Below are 24625 nucleotides of genomic sequence, written 5' to 3'. Positions count from 1 at the left end.
TATCCAACCATTTGGCCTAAATAGGGATCCTGTCATGGGTTTCATGCTGCCAGAACCACATGCAGCATGAGACACTGACATTCTTCCCTATTACAACCATACTCTGCACTACATTGCTGTCAATGCGAACAGCACAGCTCCGTCTGGTCATAAGGCCAATTAATATTGGTAGCAGCTGCTGCATGTCATTCTACTCCTCGAAAATGACGACCGTTCACTGCAGTTCCATGTACAGGCAGATGTCTAGGAGCTCCACTATGCAGCACTAAATAAGCACTGTGACCCTTGGTTCTCATGATTGGTGGGGGATCCCAGATTTGACCCCCCCCACTGATCATAAAGAGTAGCCATAGCCATTACTGTTGTAATATGGGAATAACCTTTATGTTCACCTTCTGTGGAAGGACAAACATTTCTCAAAAGGGAGTCAATTCACTTAAAGGAGTACTCCGAGATATAAAAACGTATCCCTTATCTTAAAGATAGGGAATACGTTTCAGATCGCAAGGAGTCCGACCAATGGGACCCCCACGATCTCCGGTACAGGACCCCAGCTTTCTTTCCAAATAGCACATGTTGACCACAGCACAAAGTGACAGCCGTTATGCCCCCTCAATGCAGCACTATGGCTCCAGCTTTGCCATAAAGGTGTATGGTCCAACACGCCCCCTTTCTGCGGACTGCCGGAGCACCATACTGGAGATCACGGGGGGGGGGGGGGGTCCCAGCAGTCGGAACCAACCCCCCCGTGATCTGACACTTATCCTCTACCCTTAGGATAGGGGATAAGTTTATATATACTTAAATTATATTTTTTTAAAGGGGTACTCCGGTGAAAAACTTTTTTTTATTTTTTTAAATCAACTGGTGCCAGAAAGTTAAACAGATTTTTAAATTACTTTTATATAAAAATCTTAATCCTTCCAGTACTTATAAACTGCTGTATCCTACAGAGGAAGTTGAGTTGCTCTTTTCTGTCTAGATTAGGAGCAAATCCTCATAGCAAACCTATCCTGCTCTGAACAGTCCCGGACATGGACAGAGGTGTCAGCAGAGAGCACTGTGGTCACACGGAAAATAAATACAAAAAGAAATTCCTGTGGAGCATACAGCAGCTGACAAGTACTGGAAGGATTAAGATTTTTTAGAAGTAATTTACAAATCTGTTTAACATTCTGGCACCAGTTGATTTGAAAAGAAAAAAAAATATAGTTTTCCACCGGAGTACCCCTTTAAGACTAGTAAGTAAGGGTAAAGTAGTAATTGCAGATTATTCTATGTTAAAGCGCTGTCAAATCCTGGAGTTGAAGATTATCAATATTAAATTGTGCCTGCTGAACATGACAGATGGATTATTAATGCAATGTTCTTAAAGCATTATATAACTGGATGTAAGTATGTCAAAGTTTGCTCTTTGATACCCCTATCATGCAGTAGCGTGCTGCCATAACAGAGGGTAATGATGCATTTTTAACAATAATTTATGCTGGGAAACTTCCAAACTTTCATATATGAATAATATAAGTATTAGAATTAGATTCCAGTAGACTATTAAATACACAACATAAAATATGTTTGAAATGTTTTTTAGTTTTTTTAATTATAAGCCATCAAAACATAAAACAAATACGTTTATCACCCAAAGTTGGCTGTATCTTTAAGGCCTACTTTTTGCTGCTATTCTGAATCATTATATTAAACATAACCATTTTATTGCCAGCTTTATCACTGTTCCTCTGCAGTGTCATTACTTTTCTGGAGAAAATTCGGCAGAATAATCTGTATTGTCACAGTTTACAAGACCAGTGAGTCCCTTAAGGCTATTGGCTGCATACACTGCTCCTTCATCACTGTCAAGGGGAAAGATGGACTCTTTTACTACCTTGGCTTTATATATTGTTTTTCTGTTCTGTTTTTCTTGAGCAGATATTCCAGTTTTGGAGAATGCAGTCTACATACTTATTAATATAATATAATAGAAATAATATACCACACATTTGTATTCTAATATAATTTCAACATTAAAGTGTCCCTGTCGTAAAAAAAATAAAAACTTTTAACATGTCATAAAGACAAGTTAAAAAGTTTTCATTAGTTGGGGGTCTCAGTGCTGTGGGCCCCACCGATTAGGAGCACTAGAAGGGATAAGCACGGCAGCGTGCATTGAGAACCAGGAAGTAATGTGCGCTGCCACACACTTATCCTTACTTGTTCTCCTGATCCATTGGAACCCCAACCAATCAAAATGTTTGAATTGTCTTTGGATATGTCAAAAGTTTTTTTGTTGTTGCTTTTTTAAAGGACAGTGACACTTTAAAGGAAATCTGTCACCAGTGTCGCCTGTACTAACCTGTCGGTACTGACAGGTAGTGCAGGTGACACTGATGACAACGGTACTCACCTTGTCCCGTTCCGTTTCGGGATCTCCGGTAATCTTCTCCTTTAAGCTTCAGCTCCATGCCCGGCTTGGGGCACGGGCAGAGCTTGGTGACATCACTGCTGCTGCGGCACCCAGCAGAGAGCAGCAGCGGCTTGGGGCATGGGCGGAGCTTAGTGACATCACCGCTGCTGCTCTCTGCTGCTAGAGAACAGCAGCGGTGACGTCACTAAGCTCCGCCCATGCCCCAAGCCGGGACAGAACCTAAAGCTTAACGGAGAAGATTACCGGAGATCCCCTGCACGGAATGGGACAAGGTAAGTACCCTTGTCATCAGTGTCTCCTGCACTACACTTTAGTGCAGGTGACACTGGTGACAGATTTCCTTTAAAGTGAAGCTTCAACTTTGAGATCTAGTTTTTTTTTTTTTTTTATTACATCTTTAAACCATTTTTCTTTCTCTCTTCCTTTCTTTCTTTTTCATTTTACTGCTATCCTTAGACGCGTTCACGCATTGTGGCTGTGGGTGCTAGTGTGCCCCACCTGTACCTGCTGTGAAACTGCGACAATTTATGGTAAACCTTGTCTGCTTTTATTGTTCTTACATATGTGGAACACTACTCCCCTACTTATGACAACATAATGGTATTTGTTTTGTTGATATACTATGGTTGTGACTGGCCTATTAAGACAGATTTGTTGCAGAAATTCCTGTGACTGTCCCAATCATTGGAATGGGGCTTGCAGAAATCCATGTGCTTGCTGGTAAAGGAGCCCCATTAGCATTTCTGCATATGAATTTGCCATCACACATGTTAAACCTGTTGCAGCATTGAGACTGTCACCTGCCGGTAGAATGAAGGTGCAGACAAATGCTTTTATGGCTTTAATGTGGTGATATACCTAGTTGTTGATGTATTTTTTTTTTTTTACATTGCTAACTGAACTAAATAAAGTAAAAAATGTGCATGGAAAATCGAAGTCTGTGTATTGCAAACTTTTTCTAGATTTTTAAATATACACTGCTCAAAAAAATAAAGGGAACACTAAGGTATCACATCCTAGATCTGAATTAACTAATCTTAAGAAATACTTTCGTCTTTACATAGTTGAATGTGTTGACCACAAAATCACACAAAAATGATCAATGGAAAACAAATTTATCAACCCATGGAGGTCTGGATAAGGAGTCACACTCAAAATCAAAGTGGAAAACCACACTACAGGCTGATCCAACTTTGATGTAATGTCCTTAAAACAAGTCAAAATGAGGCTCAGTAGTGTGTGTGGCCTCCACATGCCCGTATGACCTCCCTACAATGCCTGGGCAGGCTTCTGATGAGGTGGAGGATGGTCTTCTGAGGGATGTTCTCCCAGACCTGGACTAAAGCATCTGCCAACTCCTGGACAGTCTGTGGTGCAACATGGCATTGGTGGATGGAGCAAGACATGATGTTCCAGATGTGCTCAATCAGATTCATGTCTGGGGAACGGGCGGGCCAGTCCATGGCATCAATGCCTTCCTCTTGCAGGAACTGCTGACACACTCCAGCCACATGAGGTCTGTAACACTCACGTTTCTGAAGACAGGAACTCCGGTGTATGTGGATCCGCTGGACCTGTGTGGCAGATGACTCGGACCGTGCCAGGGAACGGAGTCTAAGGTGCGCTGGTCCTTACCAGAGCCCGCCGCAAAGCAAGACTGGCTTGCTGCTGCAGGCGACACCCAGGTCGTAACCCCCGGCAACGGCTCGACAACACAGGCTGCTGAGGAGATGCGAAGCACAGAAAGGATGAGACAACTCGTAGTCAGGATAGCTGTAGGTCAGGGCAGGCAGCACAGTAGCGTAGTCGGGACGTAGCAGAAGTTCAGTAGGCAGGCGGCAGAGAAGCAAGGTCAAGGTCACAAGAGCAGGAGATCTGGTACACGGCAAGGCAATACAAAGGAACGCTTTCTCTAGGGCACAAGGCAACAAAGATCCGGCAGAGAACTGAGGAGGGTGGAGGAATTTAAGACACAGGTGGTTACACTAATGAGCGTACTGGCCCTTTAAATCTTAAAGCTCTGGCGCGCACACACCCTAAGGGACGGGGACACATGCGCCGAAGCAGAGGCAGGGGAAACACCCGGAGAGTGACGGGCTGGGGCTCGCATGCGGGTGCGTCCCGCAGAGCGAGTCCCAGCCCCGTCGGCAGCAGAAGGTAAGGGGACCATGCACTCAGGGCCAGCGTGTGAGGCCGGAGCGCATAGCGTAACAAGGTCTAGCATTGTCTTGCATTAGGAGGAACCCAGGGCCAACCGCACCAGCATATGGTCTCACAAGGGGTCTGAGGATCTCATCTCGGTACTTAATGGCAGTCAGGCTACCTCTGGCAAGCACATGGAGGGCTGTTCTGCCCCCCCCAAAGGAATGCCACCCCACACTATTACTGCTGGAGGATGTTGCAGGCAGCAGAACGTTCTCCACGGCATCTCCAGACTCTGTCACATGTGCTCAGTGTGAACCTGCTTTCATCTGGGAAGAGCACAGGGTGCCAATGGCGAATTTGCCAATCTTGGTGTTCTCTGGCCAATGCCAAATGTCCTGCACGGTGTTGGGCTGTAAGCGCAACCCCCACCTGTGGATGTTGGGCCCTCATACCACCCTCATGGAGTCTTTTTCTGACCATTTGAGTGGACACATGCACATTTGTGGCCTGCTTTAGGTCAGTTTGCAGGGCTCTGACAGTGCTCCTTCTTGCACAAAGGCAGAGGTAGCGGTCCTGCTGCTGGGTTGTTGCCGTCCTATGGCCTCCTCCACGTCTCCTGATGTACTGGCCTGTCTCTTGGTAGCGCCTCCATGCTCTGGACACTACACTGACTGACACAGCAAACCTTCTTGCCACAGCTCGCATTGATGTGCCATCCTGGATGAGCTGCACTACCTGAACCACTTGTGTGGGTTGTAGACTCTGTCTCATGCTACCACTAGAGTGGAAGCACTGCCATCATTCAAAAGTGACCAAAACATCAGCCAGGAAGCATGGGAACTGAGAAGTGGTCACCACCTGCAGAACCACTCCTTTATTGGGGGTGTCTTGCTATAATTTCCACCTGTTGTCTGTTCCATTTGCACAACAGCATGTGAAATTGATGGTCAATCAGTGTTGCTTCCTAAGTGGACAGTGTGATTTCACAGAAGTGTGATTGACTTGGAGTTACATTGTGTTATTTAAGTGTTCCCTTTATTTTTTTGAGCAGTGTATATAATGTTCATCTGCACTTGTTGTTTACAGATTAATTGCATGGGATAGCAAAGAAAGAAAAAAAAATGATGACTGTGACGTGTCCACTAGTATTTTAGGATCTTCTGATTTTCAAATATCCACATCTTAGTTTTTTCCCTTTAGGATGCTTATTTTTGTAAAATCTTCAAAATATGTTAAAATACTGATTTTTAATGCCAAGTGTCCTTTCTGGTGTTTTTTTTAATAGATCTTGTCTTTTTAACAATATTTAAACTTGACAATTCTTCCATGACTTGGAACATTTCCCATGACATGCAGACATGAGATTTCTGCATCATTTGTGTGTGTGTATGTGTGTATATATAGATATATTGGAGCAAAAAAGTATTTAGTCAGCCACAAATTGTGCAGGTTCTCCTGCTTAAAAAGATGAGTGGCCTGTAATTTTCATCATAGGTATACCTCAACTATGAGAGACATAATGAGAAAAAAAAATCCATAAAATCACATTGTCTGATTTTGAAGGAATTTTTTTTGCAAATTATGGTGGAAAATAAGTATTTGGTCACCTACAAACAAGCAAGATTTCTGGCTCTCACAGACCTGTAACTTCTTCTTTCAGAGTCTCCTCTGTCCTCCACTCGTTACCTGTATTAATGGCACCTGTTTGAACTTGTTATCAGTATAAAAGACACAACCACAACCTCAAACAGTCACACTCCAAACTCCACTGTGGCCAAGAACAAAGAACTGCCGAAGGACACCAGAAACAAAATTGTTGACCTGCACCAGGCTTGGAAGACTGAATCTGCAATAGGCAAGCAGCTTGGTGTGAAGAAATTAACTGTGGGAGCAATTATTAGAAAATGGAAGACATACAAGAACACTGATAATCTCCCTCGATCTGAGGCTCCACGCAAGATCTCTCTCCGTGGTGTCAAAATGATCACAACAATGAGCAAAAATCCCAGAACCACATAGGGGGACTTAGTGAATGACCTGCAGAGAGCTGGGACCAAAGTAACAAAGGCTACCATCAGTAACACACTACACTGCCAGGGACTCAAATCATGCAGTGCCAGACGTGTCCCCCTGCTTAAAGGAAAACTGTCAGATATTTTCTCCCTCACTATCCACAGGTACTGATGGATAGTGCGGGAGATGCTGATTCCAACGAGCCCTACCGTGCCCGGATCCGCCCGGCCGTTCGCCCGCAATTGTGGTTTTATTCTATGTGTATGTCTTGCTTTAACTGGCACGGGCGGGGCTTCTGCAGGTTATCTGGCACTGACGTCAGCGCAGCTTATGAATATTCTTCCCCCCTCCAGTTAGAAGCAGCAAAGAGAGGGAGAACTGGTGGAAGGGGGGATGAATATTCATAAGTGGCGCTGACGCCAGTGCCAGTTAACCGGCAGAAGCCCCACCCGTGCCAGTTACAGCAAGATTTACACATAGAATAAAACCACAATTGCAGGCGAACGGCCGGCCGGATCCGGGCAAAGTAGGGCTCGTTGGAATCAGGGTCTCCCGCACTATCCACCAGTACCTGTGGATAGTGTGGGAGAAAATATCTGACAGTTTTCCTTTAAGCCAGTTCATGTCTAGGCCCATCTGAAGTTTGCTAGAGAGCATTTGGATGATCCAGAAGAGGATTGGGAGAATGTCATATGGTCAGATGAAACCAAAGTAGATCTTTTTGGTAAAAACTTAACTCGTCGTGTTTGGTGGAGAAAGAATGCTGAGTTGCATCCAATGAACCTACTGTGAAGCATGTGGGTTGGAACATCATGCTTTGGGGATGTTTTTCTGCTAAGGGACGTTTTTCTGCTAAGGGACCAGGGCGACTTATCCGTCCATGTAAAGGAAAGAATGAATGGGGCCATGTATCGTGAGATTTTAAGTGGGCATTGAAGATGAAACGTGGCTGGGTCTTTCAGCATGATCCACAATGATCCCAAATACACTGCCCGGGCAACAATGGAGTGGCTTTGTAAGAAGCATTTCAAGGTCCTGGAGTGGTCTACCCAGTTTCCAGATCTCAAATCCATAGAAGACCTTTGGAGGGAGTTGAAAGTCCGTGTTGCCCAATGACAGCCCTAAAACATCACTGCTCTAGAGGAGATCTGCATGGAATAATGGGCCAAAATACCAGCAACAGTGTGTGAAAACCTTGAGAAGACTTACAGAAAATGTTTGACCTCTGTCATTGCCAACAAACGGTATATATAACAAAGTATCGAGATGAACTTTTGTTATTGACCAAATACTTAATTTCCACCATAATTAGCATTTCTCTTTACCTCTCATGGTTGAGGTATACCTCTGATGAAAATTACAGGCCTCTCTCCTCTTTTTAAGTGGGAGAACTTGCACAATTGTTGGCTGACTAAATACTTTTTTTGCCCTACTGTGTGTGTATATATATGTAGTTCCATTTAAGGATACATGAAAAAAGAGGCTTTGAATATGTCCTTTCCAGCCAGATGCCAGACACAATATGCAGCTGTACTGTATAATAAGAGCTGTAAGCACACAATGGGATAACCCTTTAAGGCCAGGTGTATATATGTATTTGTGTATATATATTTGAGTTACTACTGTCTCATGCAATAAGCACTTAAAGACTTCACTTCAAACTGTTTCTGCTAATGTGCACAAATAACTGTGAGGATACACTACAAAGTATCTGCAGGTCATTATGAAGTGTGAAGATGTTTTATGATGTTGTTTAACCTTTCAGATTTTTCTTGTTTTTAACAGAGTGCGCTTGAAGGGAAACTTAGCACATTGTTCAGACACCTGCACGCTGTAAGACAAACATTGAGCGTTATTTTAGCCCCAGGAACAGAACCTGCACAATCGGCACATCACATACTTCCAACAGTCACATATTCCAGGTTAATGAATCATTTGACAAATTGTAACCAGTCCTTGGAGGAATGTTGCAGAGATTTACTCACAATGACCCTCATTGTACCGTCTGCACCTTGGGTGAGTGAATGCCTATTGTTTCTTTTTGTTGTACATCATGGGTATCATTGAACCCTCTCTGTATATTTATTTATTGTTTCATGTTTTCACTTCTGATGGCAGTGAAATTGAGCACTTTTATAGTTGAGTACATTTTTATGTATAAAATTGTATATTATGCACTATATATATATATATATATATATATATATATATATATATATATATTGTGATGACTCACTCTTGCAAACAGGTGTGGTTGCAGTATTGAGGTAAGGTGACAGCCCGACTACGCTGGTCGTTCGCCTTTTCGGTCTTAACTCACATGGGTTTTTCTGGAGATATTTATGGACATTTATCAAAGGGTTTAGTCAGGGTCTCTTTACTATAATTGTCGCAAAATTGTCGCAACTGCGACTACAAGATTTTTCGTGCGACATTTTGACTGGAAAGCGAGAAAAGCAAGTTTTCCAAAAATTAACTACGTAGTAATAATTTTAAAATGGACTACGGGTAGTCAGTTATTTATTAACTGCGACAGTCGCAACTGCGCAAAAAAAAGTCGCAATAGGGCTAAAAATTGACTAAATTTACTCCAGCTCAAACATGGAGCAGAAAAAGATACTACCAAAGTAAAAAAAGAAAAAATTGCTTACGTGAAAGAAAATTATCAACAGGCTGAAACCAGTTGATAAATACGTCGCACATAAGCAAAAAAAAAGTAAGGAAAAAATTACTAAAAAAAAGAATACATAAGCAAACATTGATAAATGTCCCTCATTATCTCTGCCCTCACTTGCCTATACACCACCCCAACAGCCAAAATACTAGCAAATGGTTCATTATCTGACTCATTCCTCATCTCAAACGGTTCCCGTCAGGGTTGCCCTCTATCCCCTATAATTTATGTTCTCTCTATGGAACCCTTAGCACAAGCTATCAGGCAAGATAGGATGGTACGTGGGGTCACGGTGGGTAAAACTGTCCATACCACATCGCTCTAAGCGGATGATGTCATTCTGTCCCTCACTAACCTGACGGTTTCGCTACCGGCGGTGCTGGCCAACATATCTCTGTACGGCACTTTATCCTACTACCATTTAGATAGCACCAAAACACAGGCTTTGCCTATCAATCTCCCCTCATCTATACTTGAGCCGCTAAAGCATACACATCCCTTTGAATGGCAATCCTCTAATATACCATACCTAGGTATACATTTATCCTATCCCTCCAAATTATTATATGCAGACAATTATGAAACCATGCTTACTTCTCTTCAAACTGACATGGACCATCTAAATAAATCTGAGATTTCATGGGTGGGGAGAGTCGCGACATATAAAATGTTTCTCTTTCCTAAACTTCTGTATCTGTTTCGAACTCTTCCTATTGCTCTTCCTTCTTTCTTTCTCAAGGCCCATAAAGGACTCTCATCTTTTATTTGGGGGGGGGGGGGGGGGGAAGCCTCGGCTATCTTCGCATATTATGTCACGTCCCATACCAGTGGGAGGCTTAGGTGCTCCAGACCTACAATCTTATTATATAGCTACTTTGGTGTCCATGACCAAGCATTGGTGGTGCAACTCCACGTCTCTCCCTTGGGTCGATATGGAGAATTTCTATGTGGCTCCATTTTCTGTAAAAGATGTATTATGGGCCCCCTTTTGGAATATTCCCCCCGCCCCCGCTCCTTAATCCTATGGAGGTAAGGAGACAGCGTTTTTAAATCAAAGTCCAGTGTTTTATTCACACTTAAGCATACAGCAAACAGTCATTAACGTGGAACAAAAGGAAAACATAACAAAGTCCACCGGTATTTCCTTGGCGTTTGTTCACACCGGAGATTGTGCCGTGCGGCACTAAGCAAAGACTTTCCCTAGCCTCCAGCTAGGCTGTTCAGCAGCTTCCACACTTGGAGCAAAACAGAGGGCAGAACTCCATACACAGCTTTCTCTTGTACTGTGAGCTGCAAATAGCAAATCCCCCTCAGCTGGTGAGGTAGCCTAGCTTTATGGCCAACAAACGCCGGCCTGGATTGTGGGGAATGACCCCCACACTGCACTTGGTCATTCCCAGTAAGAGCCATCCCTGACTGGTCTTAAAGCCATACTACCGTCTTAGTTTCAGACTGCCTCGCAGTACAGACACTGAATAATACCGACTCTTACTTCGACAAGGCCATGCCTTGGTGGTGACACATAGCGTCCATCGACCACCATACCTTTCACCTTCTCACAAATATATGTGTGTGTGTAAAAAAAAAAACTTTGAATCTTCTTACAATGACACATCTTGCCCAGTTGGGTGCACCAGTGTGACTCTGCCCACCCGTCATAACCTAATTTCATCAGGTTTCATTGATAACAAAAAACAGATGCTCCTAAACTATGTGCATTATGAAATGGATACAGACAGATTACACTAAAAACTACGGTATTTATAATCAAAAGTTATATAACAAGTGGATTGGTGGGGGGGGGGGGGGGGAGGGGTTCCAAGCCGGACAACAGAGGGCAAATCTTCACCGAATGAATGGAGCCACATCACTTCATTCTTTCTTTATGAAGATTCCAAACTTTACCAATAGCTAGTTATGCCCTAAAATGTAGCCTACATGTTTAGCAGTTTTCACACGATCTGTCCCTACAAATATGAAGGTACTTGTGCCGACATGTAATTCTACTTTAAAAAATAGAACCTAGCCACACCTCTTTTGTCAATAAATGAAAATGTTAGTGTGTTTTCACTACATATACACAATCCTCCTATGATTTACCTCAAAACTCTTATACCTTAACAGTTATAAGGGCTATGCCATTTTTGGTCAGGTGTAGCTGGGTTGGCTGTCTTAAAAGACATGGTCCTATTCTACACAAGCCTCATACTGGTGATACCATCTCTAGTTTAGTTGACTTCTTTTACACTGGGTAATTGGTTAAAATGAAAGATAAGAATAGATTTCTGTAGTAAATATTTGTGTTTATAAGTATAAATGAATAAAAAGATTTGATTAAAAAAAACAATTGATGAATTAAAAAAAAAAATACCGTATTTTTCGCCATATAAGACGCACTTTTTCTTCCCCAAAACTGGGGGGGAAAAGTCGGTGCGTCTTATACGGCAAATACACCCCTATCGCGGCGGTCCCTGCGGCCATCTACGGCCGGGACCCGCGGCTAATACAGGACATCACTGATCGCGGTGATGCCCTGTATTAACCCTTCAGACGCGGCGATCAAAGCTGACCGCCGCGTCTGAAGGGAAAGTAACACTAACCCGGCTGTTCAGTCGGGCTGTTCAGGAACGCTGCGATTTCACCGCGGTGGTCCCGAACAGCCCGACTGAATAGCCGGGTTAGTGCTTACAGGACACCGGGAGGGACCTTACCTGCCTCCTCGGTGTCTTCTCCGTTCAGGGATCCCCTGTATGGCCGGCGCTCTCCTTCCTCGTCATCACGTCGTCGCGTACGTGCGTCGGCGCGCGTAACGACGTGATGATGGCGACAGAGAGCGAGGATACCCGGCCGACAGCAGAAACGTTCTGGAGCGATGGGGACACGGCGACAGCGATGGAACGACATCCAGGGCAGCGATGACGGGACCGGAGCGGCGGGGACACGTGAGTATTACCTCCTATGCAGTAGTCTTCAATCTGCGGACCTCCAGATGTTGCAAAACTACAACTCCCAGCATGCCCGGACAGCCAACGGCTGTCCGGGCATGCTGGAAGTTGTAGTTTTGCAACATCTGTAGGTCCGCAGGTTGAAGACCACTATTGGGTTCAAAATCTTTATTTTTTTTAGATTTTGCACCTATAAATTGGGTGCGTCTTATACGCCGGTGCGTACTAAAGGGCGAAAAATACGGTACATATTTTGCCTTTGCCATGGACTTAAAAAAAAAATGTTCTGTTTGGTAAAGCCTAGTGCATAAAAGAAGAAGCTCTGGCTCACAGTAATTTTTTTTCCAGTATATACATACACTTCACTTAACTTTTTTTATTTTTTCTGTAGTTTTGTAACTTTTAAACAGACTGACAGATTTCATTAAAATTTCCCCGCAGGTATCTGCCGCAGTTAAGATATGCTTTTGCATCTTTATAGCACATAAAGCAACATAATAAATTAATAAATTCTGTGGGGAATATTTTCCCATTTAATCTTTAATGGTTATTTAGCTCAAAGCAAATTTTCACGCTCTTCTTGAACTTGAATCATAATACAGAAAGGGATCTTAGGTTGCTTTGTACCTTGAAAGGATTTTTTTTTTAAGTATGTGTGTGTTTATCCGTGCTTTTTTTTATAGCATCTGTATGAATTTTAAGCTGCCAATCTTGTTTACTCCTTTCATAATGGCACCTGAGAATTTAGAAGTTTACCTTTTTAAATGAAATCTTTTTTTTAATTATAAGGGAATATGATGGATACAATTGTATAGCAATTGTATAAGAAACTATATAAACCAGACATTCCAATTGTTCTCAGAGCCACCTTTGTTTAAAGAGTTTCTTTTTTAGTATATTTTACACGTGTACATTTGGGTTCAGTAGCAAAAAATCTGATTTAAAGGGTTACTCCGGCCCTAAGACATCTTATCCCCTATCGCGGGGGTCCCGCCACTGGGGACCCCCGCAATCTTTCATGCAACACCCCGCTATCATCATCCTCCAAAGTGAACATAGCTCCGGGTCTGATGAATCGCGATCACGGGGTTGGAGTATCGTGACGTCATGGCTCCGCCCCCGTGTGACGTCACGCTCCGTCCCCTCAATTCAAGCCTATGGGAGGGGGAGTGACAGCCGCCACGCCCCCTCCCATCGGCTTGCATTGAGGGGGCGGAGCCGTGACGTCTCGAAACTCCGGCCCCGTGATTGTGATTCATCAGACCCGAAGCGATGTTCGCTCCAGAGGCTGATGATAGCAGGGTGCTTCATGAAAGATTGCGGGGTCCCCAGCGGCGGGACTCCCGCGATCAGGCATCTTATCCCCTATCCTTTGGATAGGGGATAAGATGTCTTAGGGCCGGAGTACCCCTTTAAAATGAAAAGGTTTTTAGTATTACATAATAAAACCCTGCCTAATTAAACGTATCTTATATTGGTAACATATTTTAGTCCTTTATTAGATTTATACATCCTGATGCCGTTTAACGTCGCTGCAAATTGGGCATTAACAATTTTGTAATTTCCTGGATAAATGTTTTCTTCTCAGAGGTTTGGTTTTAACTAAATGTTTGCCTATGCACAGTAACTGGTTGAGATTCCATTAGAATCTACTTTTCTTTATTATTCATTTAATTTTAATTATATTCTGATTTTATAAACAGTGTGCACTTTTACCATACTAAAGGTATAGTGTAGGTCCACTTCCATTGACATATCCGTTTTATAAAATATCTACAATCAGCAATCTTTTTCTCAAATGCTACTTTTTATTATGCCCTTTAAATCACTTCTGATAAAATAAATTATCTTACAAGGTAAAGGGGGCAATGGCATGGTAATAAAGATGTAAATCTGTGTTGTGGAACCATGCACTGGTCCAGTGGGAACATGGAGCCATCCTCCAACATAGTGGGGCTATAGGATCATGCTCTAGTCTAGTGGGGCTGTGAAGCCATTCTATAATCTAGTAAGGCTATGGAGCTATTCTTTTAGTCTAGGGGGGTTATGGTGCCATCTTTCCAGTCTAGTGGGGTTTTGGAGTCATTATCTGGTCTAGTAATGCTCAGGAGCCTTATAGAGTCATGTTCTATTTTAGTGGGGTTACAAAGCCTTCTCTAACCTAGTGGGGCTGTAGAGTCATCCTATAGTGTTGCTGTTATAAACTTATATGATGTGATGCTAAAGACAGTTATTATGTCTAGTTTACTAACTATCTGTGGTCAGTATAGAGCTAATGTGACATTATTGCAGAAAAGAGAAATGGCTTCACACTCACGTCTTGTACAGAAATCCTATACTTATGCTGTTAGTGTTATAATATGCTGAGAAGCAAAGGATCTCTGTACAAGCCTTGCCTGTTTTCCACATTTATGTCAGATTGTGTATTCTATCCTCCTCATTTATTTTGTTTTATCAGGCCAGCACTCTGCTCCACCCACTCAGCTCCAGCGTATTTCATCATCTGGAAACTGCACAAAAATCTTCCAGTCCTCAGCAGTCTTCCAGTCCTCAGACTGAGGACCACATGATCACATTGGTGTGGTGTGGGCTTTGTTGCAGTGGTTGTGTCTGTAAGGTGGTGTGGCCCAGAGCTGGTGGCTAGGTCTAGCAATATTTGGGTTGCTCGACCACTGGGTCGTTCCCCTATGATGTTGCCATTTTAAACAAGACGCGGATGTACCACCTTGTCTGTTCTTCATCTATACTCTATAATCTTATGACAGTCTTGCTCAATTGTTATGCGAACATGTGTACAGCAAGACTTTCCCTCATTACTCAATAATTGAGATGAGTGAACTTTTGAAAAGTTTGACTTGCTGGTTTCGCCAAACTAAAATTCGCCCTAAACATCTTTCTAACACTGCCTAACAGCTGTGAAGCCTTCTCTAACACTGTATTCAAGTTGTTTTTAAGTGTTTTTAAGGCTAAGTTATGGCGACGTGTGGTAACCCATGCTAACTAACAGCTTTTTAAATGCGCTGGCGGATTTTTGAGGATTATTCAAATAATATTAAAGCAGCATCATGTATCCCTGGCAGGTACCTGTGGTTCTTAAAATGCACACAGAGGTATCTGAAGCCACAGTAGCTTTTTCCAAGCGTTCCAAAAATGATCCCTTTTTGGGAGTAACAAGAGCTTTTTAGTCTGCCAAGTGAAGAAGAAGATGGCACAGATTTCTCCAGACGTTCAAAAAATGATCCCTTTTCAGGAGTAACTACAGAATTGTTGGACTGTCATTAGCCAGCGTACAGCCGGAGTTTGCAGACTGGTGTTGCAGGCATTTTTGAATTTTGCCAGCCAGGCGACCCAGGCCTGGCTGTAAGTAACAGGTTCCTTAAAGGGAACCAATCATCAGATTTATATAACACTTAGCAAAGCGTTATATAGGTTAAACTCTGTGTCCATCCCCGGGGGACGCTCCTGCCACCAGGGATGGTGAACATATGAAGTTATAAACTAGTCCGCACTGGCCCTGCAAGTAGCCCCCTGGGCGATAAGCTCCTCTTACTAGGTCCCATTACTTTGGATGGCAGCGATGCCCCCTCGGCTTGATTGGCAGGCCGCATCATCGCTCTGCTCCGTCTGTTCAGTGAGCAGAGCGATGACGCAGCCCGTCAATCAAGCCGAGGGGGCGTTGCTGCCAGCCAAAGAACAGGACCTGATAGGAGGAGCTCCCCGCCCAGGGGACTACTTGTGGGGCTGACGAGGACTAGTTTATAACTTCATATCTTCACAATCCCTATGGGCAGGAGCATCCCCTGGGGATGGTGAAGATAAAGATTTTACTCTATATAACGCTTTGCCAAGCATTATATAGGGTAAAATCTGATGATTGGTTCCCTTTAAAGATTTTCCCATCACTGAGACCCGCACAAGTAAGGACCAGAAATGTTTGACAGCAAGATCTAGCAAAGGTGCCAAACAGGGACAAATTATTAATATTTTTTTATTTTACGCCAGCCAGGCGGCCCAGGCCTGGCTGGAAGTAACAAAAAAAATGTTTTCCCATTTTTGCCAGCCAGATGACCCAGGCAGGGACAAAATGAGTTTTATTAGGATTTTGCCCCAGCTAGGGTGCTCAGGCCTGGCTGGAGTTTGCACCACCAAGGGTGATGGTGGTGGCACAGTAGTTGACAACAGGGTGACTGGGACAATACTGTTGTCTAGAGGACATGGATTCCACAATGCATAACTGACGGGATCAGGGAGGAGTACACGACACTGATGAGGCAAATCCAGAAAATGAGTTGCCTGTGGACGAGGCCTGGCTGTTAGACAGTTGGGAGAGATCTGTAGGATTATCAGTATCAGCATCGTTTTCCTCATGTTGTGGTTCCACCTTCACCACCTCAGCAACACACTCCAAGCTTGACTCTCCTCCTCACACAACTCCTCCCTGGAGCTAGTTCTATCCTTCCTCTTAGCAGTAGGGGTGGAAGGCAGAGACGGAGATGAAGAAACACAGCGTATCGGACGGACAGTTCTACCGCACCATGTGACTGTAGACACAGAGGAATCCACTGACAGGTCACTCACCGTAACATTGTCAAAATACTTTGTCTCCTCCTTAATACACATGTAGTCCGGAAAAGCCTGATCATCCGCTGAACAGAATAGCCTCTGGCAGGCAGGGAGAACTTGGAACAGCTGATGCGGCTACTACTACTAGCACCAGGCATTTGGCTGCTGTTGGCACTTCCTGTACTGGTGCTGGTACTGGCACCAACATTCTTACTGCCAGAGGACATAGTTTTGAAGGATCATTTGGATTTGTAGGTTAGTTTTTTTACAAGCAGATAGGTATAACGCAAGTTCCATTTATCCCAAAAAACGTACAGCCTTTTGAGAAGACTACTGCTCGTGGGATCCAGACTCTTTTTAGTGCGCTGCTATGTCCAAAACAGACAGATGTAAACACTGTTCGCAGAAACCAATATAATATTCACGAATAACGTATTAACAGGGCTGATCCCTGTGAAATGCTCCCCATTGTTAAAGGGGTACTCCGGTGGAAAACAAATGTTTTCAAATCAACTTGTGCCAGAAAGTTTTACAGATTTGTAAATTACTTTTATTTAAAAATCTTAAACTTTCCAGTAGTTATCAGCTGCTGTATACTACAGAGAAAGTTGTGTAGTTCTTTCCAGTCTGACCACAGTGCTCTCTGTTCCACATCTGTCCATGTCAGGAAGTGTCCAGAGTAGAAGCAAATCCCCATAGCAAACCTCTCTTGCTCCCGACAGTTCCTGACATGGACAGAGGTGGCAGCAAAGAACACTGTGGTCAGACTGGAAAGAACTACACACCTTTTTCTAGAACATACAGCAGCTGATAAGTACTGGAAGGCTTGAGATTTTAAAATGGAAGTAATTTAAAAATCTGTTTAACTCTGTGGCACCAGTTGAATGGAAATTTTTTTTTTCCACTGGAGTACTCCTTTAAGGTGCTGCTATGTCCCAAGCAGACAGATTTAAACAGTGTTTGCTTAAACCAATATAATGTTCACTAATAATGTATTAATAGGGCTGCCCCCTGTGAAATGCACCCCCTTATAAGGTGCTACTATGTCCCAAACAGACAGATTTAAAGGGGTATTCCAGGCCAAAACTTTATATATATATATCAACTGGCTCCAGAAAGTTAAACAGATTTGTAATTTACTTCTATTAAAAAATCTTAATCCTTCCAATAGTTATTAGCTTCTGAAGTTGAGTTGTTGTTTTCAGTCTAACTGCTCAATGATGACTCACGTCCCGGGAGCTGTGCAGTTCCTATGGGGATATTTTCCCATCATGCACAGCTCCTGGGACGTGACATCATCATTGAGCAGTTAGACAGAAATCTTCAGAAGCTAATAACTATTGGAAGGATTAAGATTTTTTAATAGAAGTAATTTACAAATCTGTTTAACTTTCCGGAGCCAATTGATATATATATATAAAAAAAAGTTTTGGCCTGGAATACCCCTTTAACCCCTTAACGACCATGGACGTGTATACACGTCCAGGCAGGATGAACGTTCCCGCACCAGGACGTGTATACTCGTCCATGGCTCTCGTGGGTGCTGCCCAGTGCACCCACGAGAACGCGGCAGGGACTCGGCTGTAACACACAGCCGGGACTCTGCCGCACTGCCGGGACCGAAGTAAACTTCGGTCCCGGCAGTTTAACCCTTACAGCTGTGGTCGGAAGTGACCGCTGGCTGTAAGTGTTATGACAGAGGGAGCTCCCTCTGTCACCCCTGCAGCACCCCGCAGCGCGATCGCGGGGTGCTGTGTGTAATCCCCGGCGGGCGGGGACCTGCCGCACTGCCGGGACCGAAGACAACTTCGGTCCCGGCAGTTTAACCCTTACAGCCGCGGTCGGAAGCGACCACGAGCTTTAAGGAGTTTTGACAGAGGGAGGGGGCTCCCTCTGTCTCCTGTAGCACCCCGCAATGATCGCGGGGTGCTGCTGCTTACCTGGGCAGCCGGGGGTCTTTACAAGGACCCCCAGGTCTGCCCCGGTTATTGCCTGTGAGGACGTGCCAGAGGCACGTCCTCATATGCTGCCTGCTAGTGTAAAACTGGCAGGCAGCATATATCTGCAATGCTTTGGAATAGTATTCCAAAGCATTAAAAAAAAATGAAAAATAAAATAAATAAAAGTGTATAAAAGCAAGAAGTATAAAAAAAAAAGTAAAAAAATAAATAAATAAAAACAAAGTGTAAAAAAAGTGTGAAAAAAGTGTAAAAAAATTATAAAAAACACATTTATTAAATAAATATAGTAAAAAATAAAAATGTATAATGTGTAGGATCACACGGCACACATCCGCAGCATATTACATGCTGCGGATGCCCGCCAACAGTCACAACAATGAGCTCCCTGCTGCGGCTGTGTAGCTTTGTGTGTCCACAAATAGCGGCGGATTTCCCGCCGGCAGTCATGAGCGGACACACTGAGCTAGCCAGCCACAGCAGTGATCTCGCCCTTGTGACTGCCGGAGGCATCCACGGTGTGAAACATGCTGCAGATGCGCTCTATGTGACCCTACACTGCGTCCCATTCATACTGCATTTCCACAGTGTTAGAGGTATCCGTCAGCATCATGTCAAAAAGAGTGATGCTGACGTATACTGTAGCAGCTCCAGTCATTTCTGAATAAGACGGTACAGTATACATTGGATCCCTTTTTTGACATGACAACGGACACCGATACTGCAAAAGTGCAGTATGAATGGGGACTATTCATATAATGATGCCCTGAAAGCCAAAGGGGGCTCCTCTCCTTTGGGGTCCTACCACGCGGCCAAGGAACCAAATATGGCCTAAGTGGGGGGTATTTCCAAACACGGGCCGAGCAGCTTAATAAAATATAGGGTGCATTTCTTGCAATATCAGAAGTGATGTCCAAAAAATATGCCCCACAAATTATGCATTTGTGAAAAAAGGCAAATTTCGAATTTTTAACTCTGACATTGTAATAATTCCTGCCAAAAAACGATGGTGTTAAGATACTTACTGTACCCCCTAGCGAATACCTTAGGGGTCTAGTTTTTAAAATTGGGTAATTTGGGGGGTGTTCCTATGTTCTCCCACCTTCAAATTTCTGCAAATCTTGCATAGCACACAAAAAAACTGTACTTTTCAAAACAAAAAAAAATGCTGTCAAAATAAAGTAGACATCTGAAAGTATAAGTTTCATAAACTATTTGGTCAGTATGTATAAATATATGCAACCTATTAGTGTTAAAATAGCAAAAAATCGTAATTTTTTAAAAAAAATTTCATGATTTTTTGCATTGTAAAAAAAAAAACTACAAATGATATCGACTTACTTTTACTATGTACATAAAGGACAACTTGTGACAAAAAACAATGTCAGAATTATCGTGATTGGCAAAACGTTACCAGAGTTATTCTCTAATAAAGCCAGACATTCCCGATTTGAAAAAACAGGCCTGGTCTTTCAGGGGCGTACAGGTTTATTTGGGTTGGTCCTTAAGGGGTTAAAGGTGTTTGTTGAGTAAAGCTATGCTGTGTTTAAGGCACTTTACAAATGTATGGCTATCATACAGGTCTGCCGCAGCACAGCTTTGCTCAGTTCACTGCTTGTTGTGTTTTGTCTTTTGTATCAGCCTTTAAAAAGGCTTGCTGGGCTTTGTGGTACACGATAAGGCTTGTGTATAAATGGACACGAGGTCCCCCTATGAACAGCCCACACACACAGGCTGGGGATTTTTTTTTTGCTGTGAATCCTTGTATAGCCCCTATAGGATTTGTGCACTCTGGATGTTATAAATTAGGAATGGATTCTGACTCCTAGATGAGAATTGTGGCTCCTGTTCACACACATACAGTCATGGCCGTAAATATTGGCACCCCTGAAATTTTTCAAGAAACTGAAGTATTTCTCACAGAAAAGGATTGCAGTAACACGTTTTGCTATACACATGTTTATTCCCTTTTTGTGCATTGGAACTAAACCAAAAAAGGGAGAAAAAAAAGCAAATTGGACATAATGTCACACCAAACTCCAAAAATGGGCTGGACAAAATTATTGGCACCCTTTCAAAATTGTGGAAAAATAAGATTGTTTCAAGCATGTGATGCTCCTGTAAACTCACCTGGGGCAATAACCAGGTGTGGGCAATATAAAAATCACACCTGAAAGCAGATAAAAAGGAGAGAAGTTCACTTAGTCTTTGCATTGTGTGTCTGTGTGCCGCACTAAGCATGGACAACAGAAAGATGAGAAGAGAACTGCCTGAATACTTGAGAACTAAAATTGTGGAAAAATATCAACATTCTCAAGGTTACAAGTCCATCTCCAGAGATCTAGATTTGCCAAGAAGTTTGCAACCCATGGACTGTAGCTAATCTCCCTGGTCATGGACGGAAGAGAAAAATTGATGAAAGGTATCAACGCAGGATAGTCCCAATGGTGGATAAGCAGCCCCAAACAAGTTCCAAAGATATTCAAGCTGTCTTGCAGGCTCAGGGAGCATCAGTGTCAGCGCGAACTATTCGTCGACATTTAAATGAAATTAAATGCTATTGCAGGAGACCCAGGAGGACCCCACTGCTGACACAGAGACATAAAAAAGCAAGACTTAATTTTGCCAAAATGAACTTGAGTAAGCCAAAATTCTCCTGGGGAAAGGTCTTGTGGACAGATGAGCCCAAGATAGAGCTTTTTGGTAAAACACATTATTCTACTTATTATTCTACTGTTTACTGAAAATGGAATGAGGCCTACAAAGAAAAGAACACAGTACCTACAGTGAAATATGGTGGAGGTTCAATGATGTTTTGAGTTTTTATTGCTGCCTCTGGGGGCCTTGAATTTGTGCAAGGCATCATGAAATCTGAGGATTACCACCGGATTTTGGGTCGCACTGTACAGCCCAGTGTCAGAAAGCTGGGTTTGCGTCCGAAATCTTGGGTCTTCCAGCAGGACAATGGCCCTAAACATACGTCAAAAAGCACCCAGAAATGGATGGCAACAAAGCGCTAGAGAGTTCTGAAGTGGCCAGCAATGAGTCCAGATCTAAATCCCATTGAACACCGGTGGAGAGATCTTAAAATTGCTGTGGGGAAAAGGTGCCCTTCCAATAAGAGAGACCTGGAGCAGTTTGCAAAGGAAGAGTGGTCCAACATTCCGGCTGAGAGGTTTAAGAATTGATGGTTATAGGAAGAAACTGATTTCAGTTATTTTTTCCAAAGGGTGTGCAACCAAATATTAATTTAAGGGTGCCAATAATTTTGCCCAGACCATTTTTGGAGTTTGGTGTGACATTATGTCCAATTTGCTTTTTTTCCTCCCTTTTTTGGTTTAGTTCCAATACAAACAAAGGGAATAACCGTGTATAGCAAAACACGATTTACTGCAATCATTTTCTGTGAGAATTACTTCATTTTCTTTTCAAATTTCAGGGGTGCCAACATTTACGGCCATGACTGTACACATACACACAATGCCTGTTTTTCTTTGTTCCCTATCTCTTTCCTATTTCTATCCCTATATCTCTCTCTCTTTGTCTTCCTGTCTCTCCCTTTCTCTCTCTCTCTCTCTCTCCTCTCTGACTGCACAAACAACGTGTGAGCCCTTATGGATGTGTAAAACTGCCATCTCTCTTGCTGTCTCCTATTGGCCTTTGTGCTGATTGACACATAAAACAAGAAAATCATGTGATAACCTTGGGTTATCATGTGATATGCTGGTCACCTGATGTGATGCCACCTCTCCCTGATCCTCCCGCTTTCTCTGGATGCCAAAACACCATTGTTTTTTTTATGTATTTTCTGTGCTTTAACTGGTTCGCGCAAACCGACTCGGGAAAAGTTCAAGAGTTCTGCGGGCCGAGCAAAACTCATAGGTCGGGTCGAATCCGGGTATGGCCCGGTCAGCTCACTCATCTCTACTCAACAATGTATACTCCTCACTGTGGATAGCTTATAACGTTTAAATGGGCACGGTCATTAAAAATTTTTTGCTATTGCAGTCCTTATGGTAAATAAAAAAATCTTTCTAATGTAAATAGTTTTTAAAAAAATGAAGTTTTCTATGTTTTATTTGTGTTTAAAAAAGCTGCCACTAGGTGTCTCTCTACTTGACTAGAGCAAATTTTCCCCTATCATTTGCACAGACTTTGGACTCTTGCTGGCCTGGCAGAAGTCCAAAAGCAGGAAATGCTGAGGGTGTGTGCAGCCTTATCCAATCAGAGCTAATCTCACACACTTAACTGCTCTGGGCTGTGTGTAGCAGAGTGCGGGAGGAAGTTCACACCTGCTGGGGAGCGAACACCCCTTCCCAGTCTGTGAATCTTACTGAGACTGAGCAGAAAATACAGAGCAGTATCAAGGTAGAAAGCTATAAAATAATAAAAATAAAGACAGGGGTGGTTTATCATGATGGGGGCAGTGAACTGGAAGGAATATAAAATTTAACAAGATCATGTGAGGTACTCTTTAAGTTTAGGATTAACCCTTTTAGACAGAAGGCAATGATGACACCTTCTATATATGCACATTTGGACTGTTTTTCAATTTTCAAAAATGTTTTTTTCCATTTTTGTTGACTTCTATATTCTGGTTGCCTTCTACTCAATGTGTAATGTAGATTGCATGAAAACCTGGGGTCATATAAGGAGAGCTATAAACATTTAGCTAGCTTAAATTGTCTGTGCTTTGATTTTTATTCATGTTTATGACTTTATAATTCCCCATATATTATCTGTTTATTCAGCTTGTTTCCACCTGGGTTTTATTGAAGAAGATGCTTTCTTGGTTTCCACCAGTTGACTTTTATTATGTTTGTATTACAGGCAAAAATTGAGTGTTCTGTGAGTCAGGAATTTACTGTGGAGAATGTTCTTGCAGTACTGCCAGCATTTCCCAAAGGTGCTCCTCAGCAGCGGGCAAAACGAGCGGCTGAAGCATTAGTGAAAGCTGCCAATTATTCCCGGCTAATGGCGATGCAACAGGTATCTTGAGCGTTACTTTAGCACAATCATTCCATCATCTATTCATTGTATAGTGCTTCGCAATTGATCTGCTTGCTGTTACGTGTGAAGTAAAACTATTATTATAAACAGCTGCTCTGAAGTCTACTGAGCTTTCACAGAGCTGAGCATTTCCCAGCCAGGACCAGGAAACAGCTGCTTGAGTATGTTTTATGGCATGACATGGAAACCAGTGAAACGCTTTCGAAAGGGGCTGCCAAACCCATGTAATACTTTCCATAGCGGAATGCCCCCTCAGTCAAGACTCTATTGAACATATAGATTATCCCTCTATCCTACAAGTAGATTGGAATTGTATGTTCCTGTCTTCCTGTATCACGCTGCAAGTGAATACAGTGGTCCCTCAACATACGATGGTAAATGTCAGTTTATCAAGGCCAAATTTCTCTTCTATATTGCAGAAGATCGCCCTCCAAAATTCCCTTATTTTCCTACAATTCCATAAAAAATTTTAAGCAGTTATTCGGCCAGACTCTACCACTAACATGCTAATTTTTGTAATGGGGGTTGGAGAATAAGCCATGGCCATAACCCTAGTAGCAAGTTATCTTTTGTAGGAACAAAGGATTGTCCATTTGCGACATATTTGATAAAGGCTTCATTGAGATGCTGAAACGTTGCTGTGACAATAAAACTGCACTTAATTTTGAATGGACTGCTGCGCCCTTGCTTGGATAGATGTAAAAAGCATTCGTGGGGATTGTATTGATGAGAAAAGGCCAGCTTTAAATGCAAGTCTTGCCAACATTAATGACTTGTCATACTGACAATCGCGCTTATTTGTTGACATTTTTCTTTTTGTATAAAAACACTTAAAACAGAAACCTTGGCAACCGTACTATATCATTTCAATCATTTCAGTGCAGGATTGCCTTTA

The 24625-nt window shown here is 42.8% G+C and overlaps 1 protein-coding gene across 5 annotated transcripts in view; it reads left to right on the top strand.

Moving 5' to 3' along the window:
• LOC130289957 (uncharacterized) overlaps positions 1 to 24625 on the top strand; it is a 131553-nt gene that overhangs the window by 90170 nt on the left and 16758 nt on the right. For 4 of the 5 annotated variants that reach the window (XM_056537552.1, XM_056537554.1, XM_056537553.1 and 1 more), the window contains 2 exons: positions 8366 to 8596; positions 23551 to 23709. In XM_056537552.1, the coding sequence (XP_056393527.1) occupies positions 8366 to 8596; positions 23551 to 23709 (390 nt within the window). The remainder of the gene's footprint in view (positions 1 to 8365; positions 8597 to 23550; positions 23710 to 24625) is intronic. The other variant, XM_056537555.1, reaches the window with a different exon arrangement.

The sequence above is a fragment of the Hyla sarda genome, chromosome 1 (genome assembly GCF_029499605.1).
Source record: "Hyla sarda isolate aHylSar1 chromosome 1, aHylSar1.hap1, whole genome shotgun sequence".
Lineage (NCBI taxonomy): Eukaryota > Metazoa > Chordata > Amphibia > Anura > Hylidae > Hyla > Hyla sarda.
Note: the sequence above shows the minus strand (reverse complement) of the source record. Positions and strands in the feature narration are given on the sequence as shown.